Source organism: Magnolia sinica, chromosome 3 (assembly GCF_029962835.1).
Source record: "Magnolia sinica isolate HGM2019 chromosome 3, MsV1, whole genome shotgun sequence".
In the NCBI taxonomy this organism is placed as follows: Eukaryota; Viridiplantae; Streptophyta; class Magnoliopsida; order Magnoliales; family Magnoliaceae; genus Magnolia; species Magnolia sinica.
The window spans coordinates 108,681,357-108,700,397 of NC_080575.1; the positions used below are offsets into that span (position 1 = coordinate 108,681,357).

The 19,041-nt window shown below is 39.6% G+C and overlaps 1 protein-coding gene across 6 annotated transcripts; it reads left to right on the forward strand.

Annotated features, from left to right (window-relative positions):
- The first annotated feature begins 426 nt into the window (after positions 1-426).
- LOC131240639 (uncharacterized) lies at positions 427-17,577 on the forward strand. 6 transcript variants are annotated; one of them, XM_058238995.1, is made up of 17 exons: positions 468-593; positions 1,743-1,856; positions 1,967-2,069; positions 3,799-3,867; positions 3,968-4,138; positions 4,301-4,374; positions 4,577-4,679; positions 5,866-5,908; positions 9,782-9,844; positions 10,252-10,481; positions 13,007-13,127; positions 13,213-13,319; positions 13,962-14,075; positions 14,569-14,739; positions 15,263-15,409; positions 15,489-15,634; positions 17,275-17,577. In XM_058238995.1, exons 2-17 carry the CDS (start codon positions 1,793-1,795, stop codon positions 17,424-17,426), a joined length of 1,878 nt encoding a protein of 625 aa, XP_058094978.1. In that variant the 5' UTR covers positions 468-593; positions 1,743-1,792; the 3' UTR covers positions 17,427-17,577. The 6 variants fall into 6 exon arrangements, with proteins under 6 accessions (XP_058094982.1, XP_058094979.1, XP_058094981.1 ...); XM_058238999.1 differs by lacking the exon at positions 15,263-15,409 and having other exon boundaries at positions 427-593; XM_058238996.1 differs by lacking the exon at positions 3,799-3,867 and having other exon boundaries at positions 467-593.
- Positions 17,578-19,041: the final 1,464 nt, after the last annotated feature.

Consider the following 19,041-nt stretch of genomic DNA (forward strand, 5'->3'; position numbering starts at 1 on the left):
AAATGAATGGCCGGTGTGAATAAAACACATACATCACGGTGGGGCCCACAGAGGTCACTACTACATACGAGTGCTGGCTTGAGTTCGCGATCGCGCGTGCTTATGATTTCTTTTAGTAGTGGGCCCACAGTGATTATACATGGATTTTCGATTATAGTAAGTGGGCCCACAATGATTATTCATGGACTTTTTATTATAGTAAGTGGGCCCACAGTTCGCTAATACAAACTATTTATCTGTTGCGTCCCACCGTGGATGGACCATATGCACAAAAATGTCGTCTGTAGGACAGTCCTAGCCATTAAATTCGGGGTCCACAAATCTTTCATTCTTTTGGTCCACATTCAATTGGAAAAGTTCCCTAGATCGGTCGTTGTAATCTTTCCATCTTTCAGATTTCGGGGGCGTGGCCCATCCACGTCCTGACGTAGTGGATCAACGGCCTGGATTCGGAACGTTGGCCCCACTTACCCAGACTGATAACCCGCGTATGCCGTTGAAATACGCGGGTCTCGTCCCCATATATGCAATTCCTCTACAATGAAAATCCTCTCTCGCAACGGCGGCAACATCTCCATAGTCGGTATCTTCAGGCTAGTATCCCTTTCATTTTTGTTCTCCTTCTTCCCATTTTACCCTTGAATGATGCAGAGTTTTACATTCCTTAGCTGTTAAAATTCTGTAAATTTCGATATACATGGTGTCTAAAACCGTATTTTTGAAAAACCCTAAAAACTGCAAGTAGTTGTACTTGAACGCCTGGACTGTCCATTCATTGATCCGGACCGTCTATCAAATGCATCACACTCTTTACAGGCCACCATGCAAAAACCACATCAATCGCATGATATTAACCATTAGACCAAACAAAATTAAGGATACATATGGTTTGCAGCTGGAGGAAGAGGTATAGAATCAATCTAGGTATTCTATCTGGTAGGGCCCACCTTAGATTGCGAATGTCTCTTGAGAAGCACCTTGATCAGGCAATCCTGACCATCCAATTTGTTGTAGTAACAGAGTGGCCAACGGTTGGATAGATAATATTATCTGGGTCGATGTGTTTTTGCATGGTGGTGTCCCACAAAGATTGGGATGGGTTGAATAGACAGTCCAAACAGATGATTGGACTGTCTGTGTGTTCGAATGCAGTTACTTAGATGTATCTGCCATACAACTAGTTGCATTGTCTTTGCAATGTTTACTGCACTAAGATAACCCCATGTTTGTCAAACGTACATTTGTACTGAATTTCGAAAAAATCATCCTGTGTAAGTATTTAATAGTCATATTTTGATTTTGATTTGCAAGTCTAAGAGATGTTAAACATGGGTTTTGTTAATCTTCACCACATGAATGAAATGTGTAAATCTTCAGCAAAACCAGTAAAGTAGTCTTTGATCTCAACCATCCATTAGAACGGCTAGTTCCTTGATAGGCCACAGCTCGAATATCAGATCCGTTGGATGGTCAAGATCTGTACTGTTGCCTAAACTCATTTTGACCACTCAAAAAATGGATGTCGTGGGTGACTTTTTCTGTGGCTCAGATCATCTAACAAATCTGGTTTCTGACAGCGACCTATCAAAAAGGTGTCATTCTAATGGACAGACTGGATCAATGTGCTTGTTCATTGATGAGTTTTGGTGGACATTTACACACTCAACGTGGTGAAAGTTAACGGAGCACATTAAAATTTCCAAGCTTCTCATTGCTGTTACCTTTGTTTTCTTAATGTGCAGTTGTTTTGGCTAAGACTGGTTTTTAGTGTTGCTGAACATAAGTACAAAGAATGAGGGAATTTCCATCTTTGCTCTCTCTATGCGCGAAAGTAATCACAATGGAAGTTATATGTGGTAAAGTTCCACTTGTATGATTCTTGCATGTGTTGGTTATTGTGTGGACTTAACCAATCAGTTTGTGTTCCGGATTAAAACTTTTCTAATCTGTATTTATTATTGTTTAGGAGATCAACATCTGCAAGATATATTTGAACTTCCGCCTGACTTGGTTGATTACTTACTGATGCACTCACCCCCATTGGCCTTGCAGAAGTTACATGAAGTATTGTAAGTAGATTTGCAGTATTCTGGTAGAGTTGTGGTATTTGCATATGCAAATTGAATCATAATTAGAAAATTTGCTGAATTGAACTTTATTTGTTTACACCCACTTCAAACTTGCTATGTCACTGAGAAAATCATTATTGCTACGTATTGAATTTTTCATATTTAAATGTTTTAGATCCAACTTCCACTCAAGAAGAATTCCTTGAATGCTTGATAGAACCAATTCCTTGGATCCCATTTTTTCAAACCATTGGCTGCATAATTTCATTCCCTTAGCATATGTTTGCAGGAGGCCGAGAGAGCTATTCTTTCCCCAGCATGTTACAATTTTATTAAAAGAAAAGTATACTGTGACTGAAGAAGAGAATCTCCATTCTAATGAGATTGGAGGTTGGATGCCATTTTTTATTATTATTTTTTAAAACCACTGATACACCATTTCCTTCCCTTAAGATATGAAAGATTTGGAGGTTGGATGCCATTTTTATTTTATTTTTTCAAACCACATATACACCATTTCCTTCCCTTAAGATATGAACAAAGGAGTCTGAAAGATCCCTAAAGTCCTTGGTTTCCTCCACCCCTGTCACCAACATAGATAACCGCTACCAGAGGAGGGTGCCCATTTATGGCTTTGAAATAGCTGGCCTCCATATGAAAAGGGGAATGCATCAAAACTGCTCCATTGTTAAAAGGGGACTACATCAAAACTGTTATTCCTTTTTTTTTTTTTTTTTTTGAAAGATGACCACTTTATTAAGGCAAGAAACCAAAAGAGAAAGAAAAACAAAACACAAAACCGAAGGCAAAAACAAACAAAAGAAAAATAAAACACAATCCCGCCCACCAGCCCTGCTTCACAGACCTCAAGACCGCTAATCAGAAAGAAACTGAGTAACCCAGCTAAAAACAACCAGCGCAGAGCTACTCAAATTCCGAAAAGTCCAGTTATTCCTCTCAAGCCAAATAGACCACACAATAACCAATAAAGCAGTCCGCATCTGCGGACCCCAAAAGAGCCCCCTCCTCCCACATGATAAACCCTAAACAAGACATCAATCGAGCCAAGCATCACCAAATAGACATTCACAGATGTAAGGATACCAGACCAAACAATCCTTGAAAAAAGGGGAAGGGAGGGAGAACCTAATACAACTTGATCATTCACCACTCGGACCTGAAAAATTTTAATCCCAACCATTAAATATTTTATAATGCCCATCCAAGCCCTATCACCCATGATAAGAAATTATCTCAAAAAATTGCCGCCAACTATTTCGGAATGCCCAAACTGCCCCTAATTCTAAAACGATGGGATCTTGCAAAACTCATAAAAGTAGCCATCATATCTCAAGACACCTTCAAAATGAGTTATTCATTGCACAAAATGAATAAAGGGGCACAAAGTAATGCCTCCAGGAAGTTGCTGCATTTTTCTGATCTGTTTTTTGTTTTGTTTTTGCTTCTGGCAGACCATACTGATCCCATATCCCTGCTTCTCTTCTGTATGATCCAATGTACCATCTCCTTTGCCCTCAACTCATCATCACCATCAACTGGGGAAGGCGGGAGATGCGATTTATACTTGAACTGAATACTATTGAACATTTTCAGTTTCCACCTAGTCATTCTCATGCGTTGCTTGTAAATGGAAGTAAAAAGGAAGAAGATTTTACCAATTTCATTCAAAATCTTACATGGATTTATGGTTCTCTTTCTCTGGTGACAGGAAGTTTGAGCAGTGTGGTAGGCATGGATTTTTTAGTGATAGTGTTAAAGATGGGAGGAAACGTGGAAGGTTTGATAAGAGTGTTTTTTCAGTAATGAAAAAGTCACATTTTTTATCTTAGAAAACTGCTAATTTGTGTCTTTCCTAAGTAAGAAGTCATGATTCACAGGTATGGCGACTTTAATACAGCATGGAAGATATTGTTCCACTCACGCTGGCCTGAGGGTGTCAGGCAGATCCAACCAATTGATTGTATGGCAGATCAGGATGGAATAACAAGTCATGAATCGATGATATGTGATGACTGGCAGCAGATGTACTGGGAAGCCCACTTACAAGAGTATGTTAATTTGTTGAAATGAGCAATAAATTATCTTAGAATGCATAACTTTAAATCACTTGATTCAATATCATTCGATCAAACGTAGAAGTCTAATTTAAAATTATAAGCTTGACTCAGTCTTACAAGCAACTAATACCGTGGTTTTCATTTGAAAGATAGTTGCCTAGATGAAGCAGCAGAGACAGCATTGCTTCCTTCTTTTGGCGGATGCATTGGTGAAATAATGGTATCAGGTAAAGAAATCCTACTCTCCATACATTTTGTCATATGCTGGCTGAGGACAAAACCTGAGCCATTTAGATATCGTTTTCCATGTGGATCAATTTCAGTGTTTTTTTTCACACTTATACGACAAGTTCCATTTCTTGACTTGCATATGCTGTCATGTTGTGACATAACAGAAGGAACTTCTTCTTCTTCTTCTTTTTTGTGCAGATACTATTGTAAATTTTATTGGTTACAAAGGGGACATGGGTCATTCAACTCATGACTACTCAAGTTTATCTTATCATTGCCAACAATTCGGGTGCTATGTGAGGTATTACTATCTTCTTTGTTTCACATATTATTTTGATGAATGGTGATTGTATGCTTTATTGCAATTATCCGCAGATGTTACAACTTTTCTTTTGATTGAAATATTTATTAGTTCTTTCATGTTCTGTGCACTGTACATATATGGCCAGAGTTGTGAAGAAGAGGCAACAACTCAATCTTTTGAGTTTGGGCTGTAGTTGGCAATGACTGCATTACCATTGAGTTACTGGTATTAAAGATTAGAGAATATGAGTCTAGTGGCCCTATCATTCTTACCACAATTCGTAATGCTTTTGAGACCCTTATTTTCAAAGTCTGGTCACCCTTCCCCTTGAGCTTATATGCTAGAATACTGGGTGGCTATGTTTTTGGCACCTGCGTAGTTTTGAATCAAGCTCTCACTACCCTTTTTGGCAGTTTCATGGCTTACAGAGACACTCACGATGACACCTAGTGACCACTCTTAGATGTTGAAGAAGAAAACAAACTTTATCTAAGTACTAAGAAAAAGAAGAAATCAAACTAAAGACTAAATGGAAGCGAAGAATCATCGATTGATTATGCAATGGGAGGGATTGTGCCCATTTCACCAGGTCCTTTGCTCCCTTGCTAAATGCTGATGCATGAAAACATGAATGATGCTAATCTAAAAGAAGAAAGAACTATATAGACCTTAGGGCATGAGAGGAAGTGTTTTTTTTTTATAATAGCTTTATGGAGGCATTTCGAACTTTGAAATTGATGTGGAACTAATTACAACCTCAAAGCCATGTGAAGAACGTCTGGGTGCATATCCTAAAAAATTTGGATGGGGCTTTAGCAAAGAGGACAACAGGTGGCACTAGCATTGTTGCCTATGTGCAAGGTATGCAAAACGGTTGTGTAACAGCTGTTATGTAATGGTAACGGTGGCTGCCAATATGCATTATGGGGTTGTAATGGCCATTATGGAAAAAATAGCCCGTTACATAGCCGATACAGATTTATTTTTTTTTTAAAGAAAAAGAAGAAGCAGTAACGGTCGTTCAGTGGATGCCTTTAAGCACCGTTACCATTACGGAATACTATGCCTATGTGCAAAATGATAACCAGGCACTAGTGTGGTCTTTTGTCTACTGCCAATATTGGAAACCTATTAGCAATGCCAAGTTTCAATTTGTAATTAATTATTTATTTATTTTGTGTAGGTACCTGAGGCTTAGTAGTGCGCTTTGTGTTGCCGAAACATGTGTAAGTAACATTTTCTAAATAAAGCAATACTATGTGAAATATTTCAGGGTATTTGAAGTGTGAATTGTTCTTAAGAATCTTCTTTTATATATATATATATCAATTGTTTATGATGTATTCAATGGGACACTATTTGCATTCTAATGAGTTTTGTAATAGCTATTTAGGTAGTCTTCCCTTCCATGGTTTGAAGTTCGACTTTTTTTTATTTTTATTTTTTATAGTCATTCTCAACTTAGAAGTTTCCCTTTTATCTCTGTCTCTTTGATGTGTAGGAGTTTCCAAATTTACAAGCTTGAAGTCATAGATCCTCAAATTCGAGAACCTTGATGATCAAATTGTTGGAAGACACCATGTGATCTTCATGATGTGTGGATCTCTTTGAAGCTAAATAATATCTACAAGAAGAGGTTTTTTTTTTTTTTTTTTAAGAGAGATAATATATGCAAGAAGAGTTTGCAAGACAATTTCTTGGATTTATGTTGGTCTCTGGCGCATGTCACTTTGCCACTTTTCAATATAATTGTCCCAAAATATTAAGTATTAACAATATCAACACTCAATATTGCAAATCATGACCAAGCTTGATATAGGACAACTAAGCACTTGCTCTAAAAGCTCGAATTGATAGAGCGGGGCAAATCAATCCCCTTATCTTATACCCCAAGCCCCATATCCCATAAGCCATAAGTTAGGTACTCGGACAAACCCCCCTTGTGGGCCTCAAATCACATGGCTTCCACCTCACATGAGTCACCCGCTCAGACGAACCCCCATCGTGAGCCCCAAATCACATGGGTTTCGCTTCACACGAGCCACCCACCCCAAGTATGTCCTTGAATCCCACGAGCCACCCTACTCTAGCCCGGTGTGAAAATGCCCCCACATTAATCACCCCCGGTGAGGAGTCTCGAACACAAGATCTCCCGCTCTGATACCACTTCGATGTTGGACAACTAACCACTTGATCTAGAAGCTCGAACCGATAAAGCGTGGCGAATCAATCCCTTTCTCTCATAGCCCAAGCCCCACATCCCATGGGTTAGGTACTCGGACGAACCCCCCTTGCGGGCCTCAAATGACACGGGATCTGCCTCACACGAACCATCCACCTCACACGGGCCGCCCACCCTGATTGTGCCCCTGAATCCCACAGGCCACCCCACTTGAGCTCGATGTGAAAATGCCCCTACATTAAAGCTCCATGAAATAAGTTAGGTTTTACTTTTATTCAAGTTATGTTTGATACATCATCATTGGTGTCATCACCAACACCACCACCATCATCATAGTCTTATCCTAGCTATTTCATATTTGGTGTTGACCTTATGAATCTCGTTTTTCCCAATCATTTCTAAGGCCCTACCCTTGGTAAGTGAGCAAGGCTTCATACCCTTTCTGACCACCTTAATTCAGGTCCTTTTAGGCCTTCCTCTCCTCCTTTCAGCCCTTTAACCCCAATCAAGGTTACCCTCCGTACGTGTCGTCTCTGGTCTTCTTTGCATATGACCAAACCATCTCAATCTGCTCTCCACCCTTTTTTACTCTTCATTGGGACAACTCGGAGTCTGCTTTGGATGACCTCCTTCTTAATACTATCCTTCTGAGTTTTCCGCACAATCATCCTATCCTTCTCATATTTGCAATTCTCTTATGCTTAACACTACCCATCTTATATACTTTTTTCTTTAAAGTTTTATACGCATGCAATGATCACATAGTTAAAATTCGCTTAAGATGTATGTGTGTGCCGTCTGAAAATGATTTTTTCTACTTTTGCCCATTTCCGCTCATGGGTATGAGTTGCCTGTTTGATTACCAAATTTCAAATAAGTGATTTTATTCAAAAGAAAATGAGGGCCTTACTTTCTAGTGAGTGGAAATTGCACGAGACCTATTTTTATTTTCAAAAAAAAAACTTTCCCTATATATAACTCTCAGAAAATCTGGTGAGCGTCGTCTCTCCAACAGTCATCTCCCTCCTTGTACCCATATCTTTGTCTCTCTCGCCTGACCTGTTGATGATGTTGCTGGAAAAGTTGAACTCTCTTTCTCTCTCTCTCTCTCTCTCTCTGAGTTGCGAATCCAACCTGTACATCAGTTGGGTCTCTCCATGTAGATGTTGCCAGAAAAGTTGAACACAAACACACATACACTCTCTCTCTCTCTCTCTCTCTCTCTCTCTCTCTCTCTCTCTCCATCAGTTGGGTCTCTCCATGTAGATGTTGCCAGAAAAGTTGAACACACACACACACACACACTCTCTCTCTCTCTCTCTCTCTCTCTCTGTCTCTCTCTCTCTCTCTCTCAGTTGCGAAAGATCCAACCTGTCCATCAGTTGGGTCTCTCCTTGTAGATGCACTGTTCCAAAGTTTAAGCCAGCCCGCTTATTAACTGGCCTACAAAACATGAAAAAAGATGAACACGTAGAATGATCTGGGCAAGATTTTTCACCAGTCCAGTCTCGTTCATTATGGCATTCCAGAGATTGATTTTTTAGAGAGCGCATCTAGGAGTTGTGAGCCACGTGATGAATGGCTTCAGTTTCTTAAAACTGTCGTGAAGCCTATGTTGACAATTCACAGGAACGAGAACACTTAACATCCCTCCCCTCTTCCTTCATCACATTCAGAAGAGAGAAAAACATGGGACTAGACTCATGTGATTGTTTATCACTGTTTTCAAATGGTGGTGAGTGGTGACTGATCCTCACTATGTGTGGCACTCATGTATGCCTAGTACATTCAAATTGTGGCGGACATTGTGAATGGAGCATCTCTCCAAAATCACACAGATAAAAAGAATCCTAACCATCCAATGGATGACTATCAAATGGACGGTTAAAATAAAATAGTGAGCGGTGTGGTACAAATTCTGTGGACAAAACCAGATGGTTACTATTGTCTTCTTGGTGTAATTTCTTGGTTATGCCTATCCACATTTGAGTTGGCATCTTAGACGGTCTGGTGGCAAACTTCCATAGGAGTCTGACCTGAAAAATTAGTAGTACGGAGTATATTTCATAAGTGTACTCTCACAAGTTGTACTTGTGAAGTGCATGTAACGCATATTAGATAGTGGAAAACACAATTTTCATGTGGGTGGTGGGACGCCTTCCTCAATCTACGTGAGATGAAGACTCTTAAGGAAAACCTTCATGGGATTGCACATTATTTCACATATATACATGCGTATATCATTACATATGCATATGCCTTATTTTATGTAATGGTATAGTTTAACAACTAAACACTATTTAAACATATCATTGCATTTTTTTTTACAATTAATATTGTTGCATGCTATTTAAACACATACCCTAGCAAACTTAGGGAAATGTTTTGTAGTGACTCCATCAAGTTGTTGTTGGCTTAACAGAATTGTCAGGGGATCATGAATGGGAGGTGGGGTCAAATAATGTGACCCTATTGCTGTTGGGGTGGAAGTAAATATTTTTGGGTTTACTTTTATTCTTTTGTAAATATTGGTTTTTTGCCTTTTAATGAAATTATCTCCTTTAAAAAAATACTATTTAAATCCAGGGGAAAGCTTGGGTATGATTCCCCTGGAAGATAGTGATTACTCTATGAGAACCATGACAATGTTTGGCCTTCGCATAAAGATAGTTCATATTCATCATTTGTCTGACAGTGTTATAGTTAGGTTCTATCTATGGTTCGTGATTAAATTCCTAGTTATGCATATCCTTCTTTAACAAAATGCAATTTCATAGAGATAAATGCACCGAGTTTCTCTCCCTTTGTCTCAATCCTGTACTATATATGTGTGTGTTGGCTTTATCATAGTTCAATAGCTGTGGCATGTGCCATTTACTTCTGCATCTCTATGACTCTAACCAGACTATCATTGCAGGAGCTATTTAGGGATAGCAAATTGCAACGCTTGGTCTTACGAGGAATCAAATCTAAAAATCATGTATGACTTGCATCTCTCTTTGTATCTGTGCATTCCTGTGTCACCTACTTGCTGAGAAAATTAAAAGAAGGGCTCATACATATATGACGAAATGTACAAGATATGAGGAAATGCAGATTTTTCTTATTGATTTTATAGCCATCTAAGAGTTTGTTTACGTACATTCCCCACCCAATGCACCATTGTTCGTCTCTGTAGAAAGAAAAAAGTTTTGGGCCACAGTACCTTCCTATCATGATGTTTCATCTTGGTAACATGGGTTGCATCCACATAGCAAATATGAAAAAAAGTTAACTACTTTAACTGTTCTTGGATTGTTCTAGGGTGGAAATGACTGGATGAATTTGATTCAGTTTGATCTTTTTTTTCATCTCATGACTTGTGTTTTTCCAAACATCATACCACAGGTTGATGGAGCATGCAAGCTTCTGAACCAGAATAGTGAGACGTTATTATCCCTCGAGTTCATTCATTGCAGACTGCCTCCAACTGCTTTGAATGAAATTTGTGACTCATTATACACACAAGGTTTTCATAGACATGGGATTCAATACTTCTCAGTTAAATCTTCAAGGATTCTTGAAAGTAACTCAGATTCTGTACCAACTAGGTTTTTGTCTTTCTTGTCATCTGGAAGGTACATCTCATGTTGCACTTGTTACTTTGTAATCTTCAATTTACAGTATTTCTTATTAATCTAAATTGCAAAGCTATACAAATCCAAATTCAATAGTATTTTTGCTGGATATAACATGAGTAGCCAGGGGTAATTTTTGACGTGTCTAAAACATTGGTTTATTTGTGGATATGAAATGGGTTTTTATCCCACTAAATGGTATTTATGTAATTTACAGGTGGCTCCAGCCTTGTGCTTCGCAACCAATGGTTGAGATTTTGCCTACCCCCCAAAGATGAGGATGGTGTAGATTTTAGTTGTTCAATTTTCACAACAAAAACTCTAGTGGTGACTTGCATAGGCTTAGGGGGGCATGCCTTCTGCTATGAGGAGGGATGACTTTATGTGCAATGAGATCCGCCCCGTCAAGTGTGGCACCCCATATTTGGCCTTGAACCCCAAAATCAGCCCAATCTAAAATTCGGGTGGGACGCACCACAAGGAACAGTTGGGATGGGGATGCCCACCATTAAAACCTTCCAGCATGGTGTGTTTATGTCCTTCAATCCATTCATCTGATGCACCCCATTAGGATCAAGGGAAGTCCCAAAAATTAGGCCATTCCAATACTCTTGTGGGGCTACCCACATGAATTTATAGGTTTTAGGTATGATTTTACATTGTTCCGTATGTTGTGGCCCAACTAAGTTTTGGGTCAGCCTGAGTTTTGAGGTCCAGGGTGAAGACGAGGCGGTGCACCTCATGGACAGGGTGGATCTCATTCGCATTCCCATATGGTCTCAGTGAATGCAAGTCATACCCCTGTATGCCCTAGTCATGCTAGCACAGTACTTTTCACAACTGCTCCTCCTCCCACCCTCCCAGTCTTGGAAACTAACTGCTGCTTCTCTTCCTTATGCACTGCACATGCCATGCCCACTAGTTTGATTAACATCCAGTGACTTATGTTTCAGTTGGAAACAGCCTTTTGCCTTTTATCTCCATGGCATTGTTGTTAGGTCAGGGTAGCATATGAGCATTATCTTGAATGGGAACATGGTAAAAACCTTCAAATTTTACACAAACTAAAATTGGAGAATGGCATGTGCCCATTTGGATTCTAGTGAGACACAGAGAGTGGGAAGGAGGGAGGGAGGGAGAGAGCATGCAGTGTGCTTGAGAAATGTCCATAACAGTGCAACTGAAATCAAGACATACACTTCTTGTGACAGCAAGTGAAATTTTCAGAATTTCCAGATTTTGGCTGTCTAGATCCCTGAAACTAAAGTAAACCTGACTTCAAGAATTGACTGATTATTGATTCATTGCAGTGTCTATTGAAAAGAAAATGTAAAGGCCTTTTACGGAGAATCTGCCAAGCTAGCAAGAGTAAAACAAACCAAAAACATTCTGATATTGTCCTGAAAATGACCTCTGTTTCTCCAAAAAACAGAAACATTTTGATTGTCTGCCCATGTACTGCTTGAGGACACCGGAAATATAAATATCTATCAACTATACAAATCAGAGAAAGAAACCATCACACTTTCAGTTCAATTCAATGAAAGACCTTTGTTCTAAAGGAGAAGGTCCACTTGTAGCTGATGGTCAAATTACCTTGGTCTTATTCATATGAATCATATCCCAGCAATAATGCACTGGCAATACAGGGTAGAAGTCTTCCTCAGGTGATGAAATGAGAGTTTGATTGCTAAGAAAAACCTGCATCATACCACGACAATTAAAGCAATAAAAGGGGAAGTAGAATTTATTTGTGAAACCCCGGTAGACTTATTAATGGAGTACAAAAGAGGTCTTATCTACATAATGCAAAGTACAGTAAACCAACCATATAAAAGTTCTATCCTTCAAAAAATAAAAAATGCATATGAGCTCTTTGATTTTGGTCCCTTATGTGCAGCATTACAAATCTATCACAATCCACACTTATATGATTGCCCTTATGTGTAGCATTACAAATCTATCATAATCCACTTGTATATGACCGCCACAGTGATGAATGCATGCATTTGGTCCATATTGACAAATCTAGTTTCTCAGCAATTTCTTGGCCCGGGAATTTCTTGGGTGATATTCAGATTTTGACGTTTTTCTCGCTATATTATCAGGAAAGTCTAGATGAAAATAAAATATTTAAACATATTTATTATAAATTACTATATAATTTAAAAATTGAATATAAAATTAGAAACTGAATTATTTTTACTTCTAAATAATTTTCCATTAATATCAAAATAAATAAAACTGCCACAATGTTGAAAATCTCGTGATATTATCGAAATAATATCATTCAATCAAAATTCTGTATTGGTTACTTATTTTGTTCAGTTAGTGCATGCACGTATTAGCTATTTGTTGTGAAACAATGTGATTTTAGCTTTTGCACATACTATCTTCTTTTCACACTCATGGAACCTGTGCATCATTGTTCCAATTTCAGCAAACACTGAACTGTGAATGAGGTTTGTTTTTGCTGGTCAAATTACTTGCTTGACTCAGTGTTTTAGTAATCCGTTTGGTGTCAGGTCCTTGTGTGCGCTAAAGCTCTGTGACAACCGCCTGGGGCCAAATTCTGCAAAAATGGTTTTTGATGCTCTCCTCAATTCGTCATCTGGTCTATCTACGCTTGATCTATCTGACAACTATGTGAGTGACACACCGGCAGTTCCTGATTCTTGTTTTACAGCCAGTCAAACCCATTTGGAGCATCGCTGTTTATCTTTTGTTGCAGATTGCAGGTTGGCTTTCTACAGTTGATGGGAGATTCTCAAGTTGCCCAACATCATCATCATCAGCAATAGACAAATCCTTGAGGTCATTACATGTTCTCAATCTAAGGTATCAAGCTGTTGATTCTTTCTTCAGTTTTTGTCCATGCATTCATGCTTCTGCGAATATTCTTTGACTAGGTTTGTAGGTCCAATCCCAGTTTTTGTAGTCACCAGAGTCATTGTCTGATGGTAACTGGTCCCGTTTTGGCGTGCTCGTTGTATGTATGTATTAAATGATCTTGCCCTAGCACTTATTCCTAGCAATGCACATAGAGTTTTTCACTATTTCCGGTTAGTTTGTTTGTGTCTGGCATCAGCTGAATGCGACCCAGTTAGCTGATTTTACACCCCCAACCTGGTTTGCGTATCTGTATTTTGGAGACCTCAGATAGTAGCTGTCACTGTCATGGTTTTAAAACTCAGCCGAGTCTGATATGACTCATGTGAGTCAACTTGGACTCAGTATTGCCCCATCCAGTTTGACACCAGGAGTCACCCCTGACGTGGGCAAGTCCGGACTCAACTCAGGACCAAACGAGTAAGTCTGAGTTTCCAAGTCTTTTAATCATGGTCTGCATCTAATTACGGAAACTTGAGAATTGCTTATTGCTTTCAGCAACAGTTTATTATTATTATTATTTTATTTTATTTTTTATAATTGCTTATTGCTTTCAGCAACAGTTTGTTTATAATTAGTTTGATGTTGCAGGGGAAGCAATTTACGTAAGAATGATGTGGAAGATCTTAAATCTGCACTAGCTTACGCTCCGAACTTGCAGAGTTTGGATATCAGTGACAATCTTATTGGGGACGATGGAATCAGGTCGGTTGAGCGAAGATTTAATTACAGGGAGTTATTTGTGGAGGTCTACTGGTCTATCTTGAGTGCTGCAAATTGATTCCCTTGTGCTGTCCTCACTGTCCTGCACTTAAATTGGCCATGTGGCACAAGAATCCACAATCTGGATTTCATATGTCATGGATCCATTGTGGAGTGTTCAGTACAGTAGAAAACTCTCACTGACAGAATGATCTTAACCATCCAATGTGTGGCATAAAAGAATGTCGCTAACAGTTGGAATTCTGCAGGAAAAAGGCCTACCAGTTGGAAAGTCGGATTGGCCAATTGACGAAGTTGACAGACAGTGGTCTATCCAGGTTGAAGCCATCTAATGAACAGTCCTAATCATGGACCTTTGTGTTATGTGTCCAATTTGAGTGCAGTGTTCTGAATAAGGAAGCACAATGCATTAGTTAGAATTCCCTTGTATATTGATCGGGTGAATGGTTCACAAACCTCAATTGAACATTTACAGGAGTCTAATTCCATACTTTATCGACGCTTCTGAAAGAGCGTCTACCTTCGTGGATATAAAAGTAGAGAATTGCAACCTTTCATGCATTGGAGCGACACAACTTTTAACAAGTCTCTCAACCTTGAAGTCTCCTTTGAACACACTCTCAATTGCAGATAATGACCTTGGCAGGTTAGTCCATCTAATTTCAATGTGTAGAGGTACAATGGAAAGGAAAGGCATCACGTCCAACCAGTTGGACCATGGGTTTTCATCCACCCGGCAGATACCTTCCAACCTGTCATGTGCGTGTTACATCCAACCCGTCCAATAGGTTTTTCCTGCCATGAAGGTTACCTTATGCAATTGTATGTATGTCTGCATGCATGCATGCACGCCACGCCATGTATGTATGTAAAGAACCACATCTGCTCGTCAAGTGGACCACAACTATATTTTGTTATTTATCAGAGGCTAGAAATTATTTTCTATGGTGTGGCCCACCACCCACCTGATGAATGTATGATGCTGATTTTTGCACAAAGTCATTCTCATCGTGGGGCCAACCTATTGGAAAGGCTGGATGTGCGTACGCATGATAGGTTGGAAGTTAACGAATCCAACCAACTAGTTGGACTGGATACCTCAAATTATAATATATTGCTTCGATTTTGTTTTTTCCGGAAGGACCAGTTCTGATGTTACTACATTCCAGTGATATAGCAGCACCATTAGCAAAATTCTTGGGAACTTCCCATGTTAAGGTGCTTAATATTGAAGATATTGAGCTGGGCCCGTCTGGCTTCCTAGAACTGGATAAAGGAATGCCAGAGGCACTAGAACTCGTTCGCATCAACCTAAGGTCCGTACTGAGATCCCCTGCATTTAATGTGGTTAAGTATTGGGATCTGTGAACTCACATTTCACCTTTTCTTTTGCAGTAAAAATCGGGGCGGGATTGAAGCTGCAAAATATGTCTACAAACTCATTTTGCGGGCCCCAGAACTTGCTGTGATAAATGCGGGTTATAACTTTATGCCTGCAGAATCATTGGCAGTTATATGTTCTGCACTGAAATTGTCAAAAGGTATTTATCCAATGCTAACATATTTTTAATTAAGGTGTGTTTGGTTACACTAAAATTTCATGAAATTTTGCACCGTACTAGAATGATTAGTCATGAAATATCATGATATTTGGTGCAACAATGCACTGTTAGATACCTGAAAGTGTTTGATGCATCAAGCTTTGTAAGAATATAGATTTGCCTGCTATGATCAATTGCTATGCCGTTTTGATCGGGTTAATGATGCCAGATTTTGTAGCAGACTGATGGAACTACAAAGAATAAACACATGTACCTTGGGCCTAAGATATGAAAAGAAATGGATGAAACTCTTTTGGAATAGTTTGTCTATCTAGAAGTTAACCTTGGAATTTCCTTCAATCTATGTATTGTGTTCTTGCTCTCATAGTTGGAAAACTCGACTCAACTCGTGTTCAGCCTGGTCAGGTCAACTTGAAGACTCGACGCAACTTAACTTGATATTTAGTATATTATAATTAAAAGTATTAGCTAGATATATAAAATAGTTTGATTTTATATATGTAATGTAAAATTGAAATATTATAGTTGAGTCATTTGTTGATGCACCGGTTAAGTTATTGCCCTCTTATGAGCGAGTTTGCAGGTTTGAATCCTGCCCTCCCCATTTATCTTTAAAAAAAATTTAAAAAAATAAATAATTAATTAATGGCATGACTCAGTGAGTGACTCAGTTTGAGTCATTGCGAAGAGTCCACTGAGTCATCAAGTCAACTTGGTGAGTCTTCCCGTGTCCAGATTGAGTCAGACCGGAACCAAGTTTCCAAGAGACTCAGCTCAAAATCTCAGTGAGTCGAGTTGACTGAGACAAGGTTTGAGTCAAGTCAGCGAGTTTTAGAACTATGCTTACTCCAACTTGCTTTAAGTTTTAGTTAAATTCCATTCTCCTTGAACTTATCTTCTATTCTATTTTTCATTCTCAATTTTTTGTTCAATGAGTTGGTTGAATAGCATATCATCTTAAGATGGATGCTTGAATCTCATCTTTCACATTATTTGATGTATAACAATGTTTCAAAATTTTCTTCCATGCATTAGGGGTTGGGGTACAGAGCATCAACCATTTTAGTAATGGGGAATTGATTATATGATGCATGTCGGACTAAGTGCCCTTCTTTGTACAGGTGGGGCCTAGCTCTCTGTGAGCTAAGCCATTGATCTGGTTGATCCCATCATAGGATGGACCATGCACCAATGCACCCCCATCTGTTGATTGTAGCAACCCAATGAAAATGGATAGTTGCAATTGATGGTACACATTTAGCAAGGTCCAAATCTACACTGGGTCATCTAATGGGGAAGATTTTTGGGGCACATCCCATCCACCATGGCCCAACCATATGAATGGCTTGGATCTCAAAAAGCTTGGCTCCGCATGTACATTTTTTGGGATTAATCGATCGGCTGTTGTTTGTTTTCTTTTCCTTCATTGTAGCCCAAGTGAGGGTGCATCTATTCAACCCAGGGTATTTAGTTATTTTTTTCACCAAGGGACAGATATATGTGTGAAGTAGCTGTTCATTTCATGCAAACAATGACGCCATTGGTGCAACTTGGTCAAACATACCTAAAGGTTCCCAAAATCCTCAGCTGACATCAACAATATCTTTCTCCTTTTCAAGGTAAATTGGAGCGATTGGACTTGACGGGAAACACAAGGTGCTGTCAACCAACTCAAGTTTCCAAGCTTGCAGAGTTCTGTTTTCGTGGAAAACCTATTGTAATTCTTCCATCATTGCTAGCCTCAGCTGCACCCTATGATGATGATCCATAGCAGATCGCCCACCATACATTACAATCACTGTACTATTGAGATTTCAACTGATGCCCCAGGTGGCTTTTTACTGATTGTATCCAGCTATTTGTCACAGCCCCATTGTAAGTGAACAGATTCTATGCTTGATGCTTACCTGTTTTTTTATTTTAACTACTCATTGCATGTTTAAAATTTAAATATAATAGAAGCGTTGCAGAACGCTTGTGTAGGAATCTAAATTCATTCCTGAGGAGAGGAATATTCTCAGCTGAGCCATGTGACTGGGAAAATATACCTGTCTGATAATGATTCAGCACCCATGTGCAAGGGCACATTGAGGATACATGAATGTTGGAATGGGCCCCAGGTTGGGGCTTGACCAGTCATCGCATGGCTAGATGGGGTTTCCATAGTCATCTGGCTCGGCGTTGCACTCTACTTCATTCCTTCCAACCCCACGTGGGAATGGCCAAACAGCTGGTCAGCACATCTAGGGTGCGCCAAGCTAGCCCATTTACGTATTACATAGCATTCGCATTCAACAAAATCCCTTGATCAAATGGTTAGCATCGTCCGGTCATGATGATTTCTGGCAGGTGACCCATCAATAGAAGGACTCGCCCCTGGACTGGTTCTCATCGCTGTACTCGGTTCCACATTGCACGTTGGAGATTGGAGCATGCCACAATTTCAGTGAGCCACACCTGCTGAGCTGATCATTGTTGAAAGACTCCATGTGAAATGCATGCAATGAAAGATTGCCGTATGTGGATCGCATCTGGGTCATGAAGTGGCAGCGACATTTCCTGTCGTGTCCCCAAAAATGTGTTAGAGTGGGCCCCACTCCCATCATAGACTCACACAAATGCTACTCTTATGTTTTTCATGTGATCTTTTCTCTTTTATGCTGAGTTCTTCGCCTGCCATATCTTCTTTTATGTGCCACTTTTTATCTGGATGTCCTTTTACCTTCTCCTTTTTTCATGTGCAGGCCTCTCTTTTTTTAATCCTTTTCTTCATGTCCTTCTCCACTTTCTTTCTTTTTCTTTTTTATCTGAGCACATATGAGGTTGAAAGCCAAGTTTAGGATTTTAATATGGGAACAGGTAATGCCACTATGAGGCCCGTGTCAAGGAAGTTGTGTGTGTTGCAGTGGTATCCTCACCGTACAGGTGGTGAGTGTGCCCGGCGATCAGGGCTGTTGATCTAATGGACCACTTTGTGGATGGATAAGTCGAAAAGGGGGGGCCGAGTTAAGAGTTTGGCCCACCCTCGCGCTGCGATAGTGGATGTACTAATTTTTCAGGCCTCTGGTCGGATGAATGGCACTGCATGTTTCTTTGCTTTTTTGAGTATGACCCATCTTTGTTGTGGCCTGCTAAGTTGGTTGTCATGATCACTGAACACCAGTGCCATCTGTAAAGTCGAGATGTTCCGCATCATGTGGAGTTTCATCAATTTCATCAATTTGTTGTAGCAACATTCATATATGGGAGATGTCATGTCCTGTATTTTAGTTTAGCTACTTGGGGCCTACTCGCACTAACTGGAACCATTCATCTGATGGGCCCATGGTGCAGAAATGAAACCTACTGCAGAAACCGTTGGACCCCAATCTCACAGGAGAGGCAGA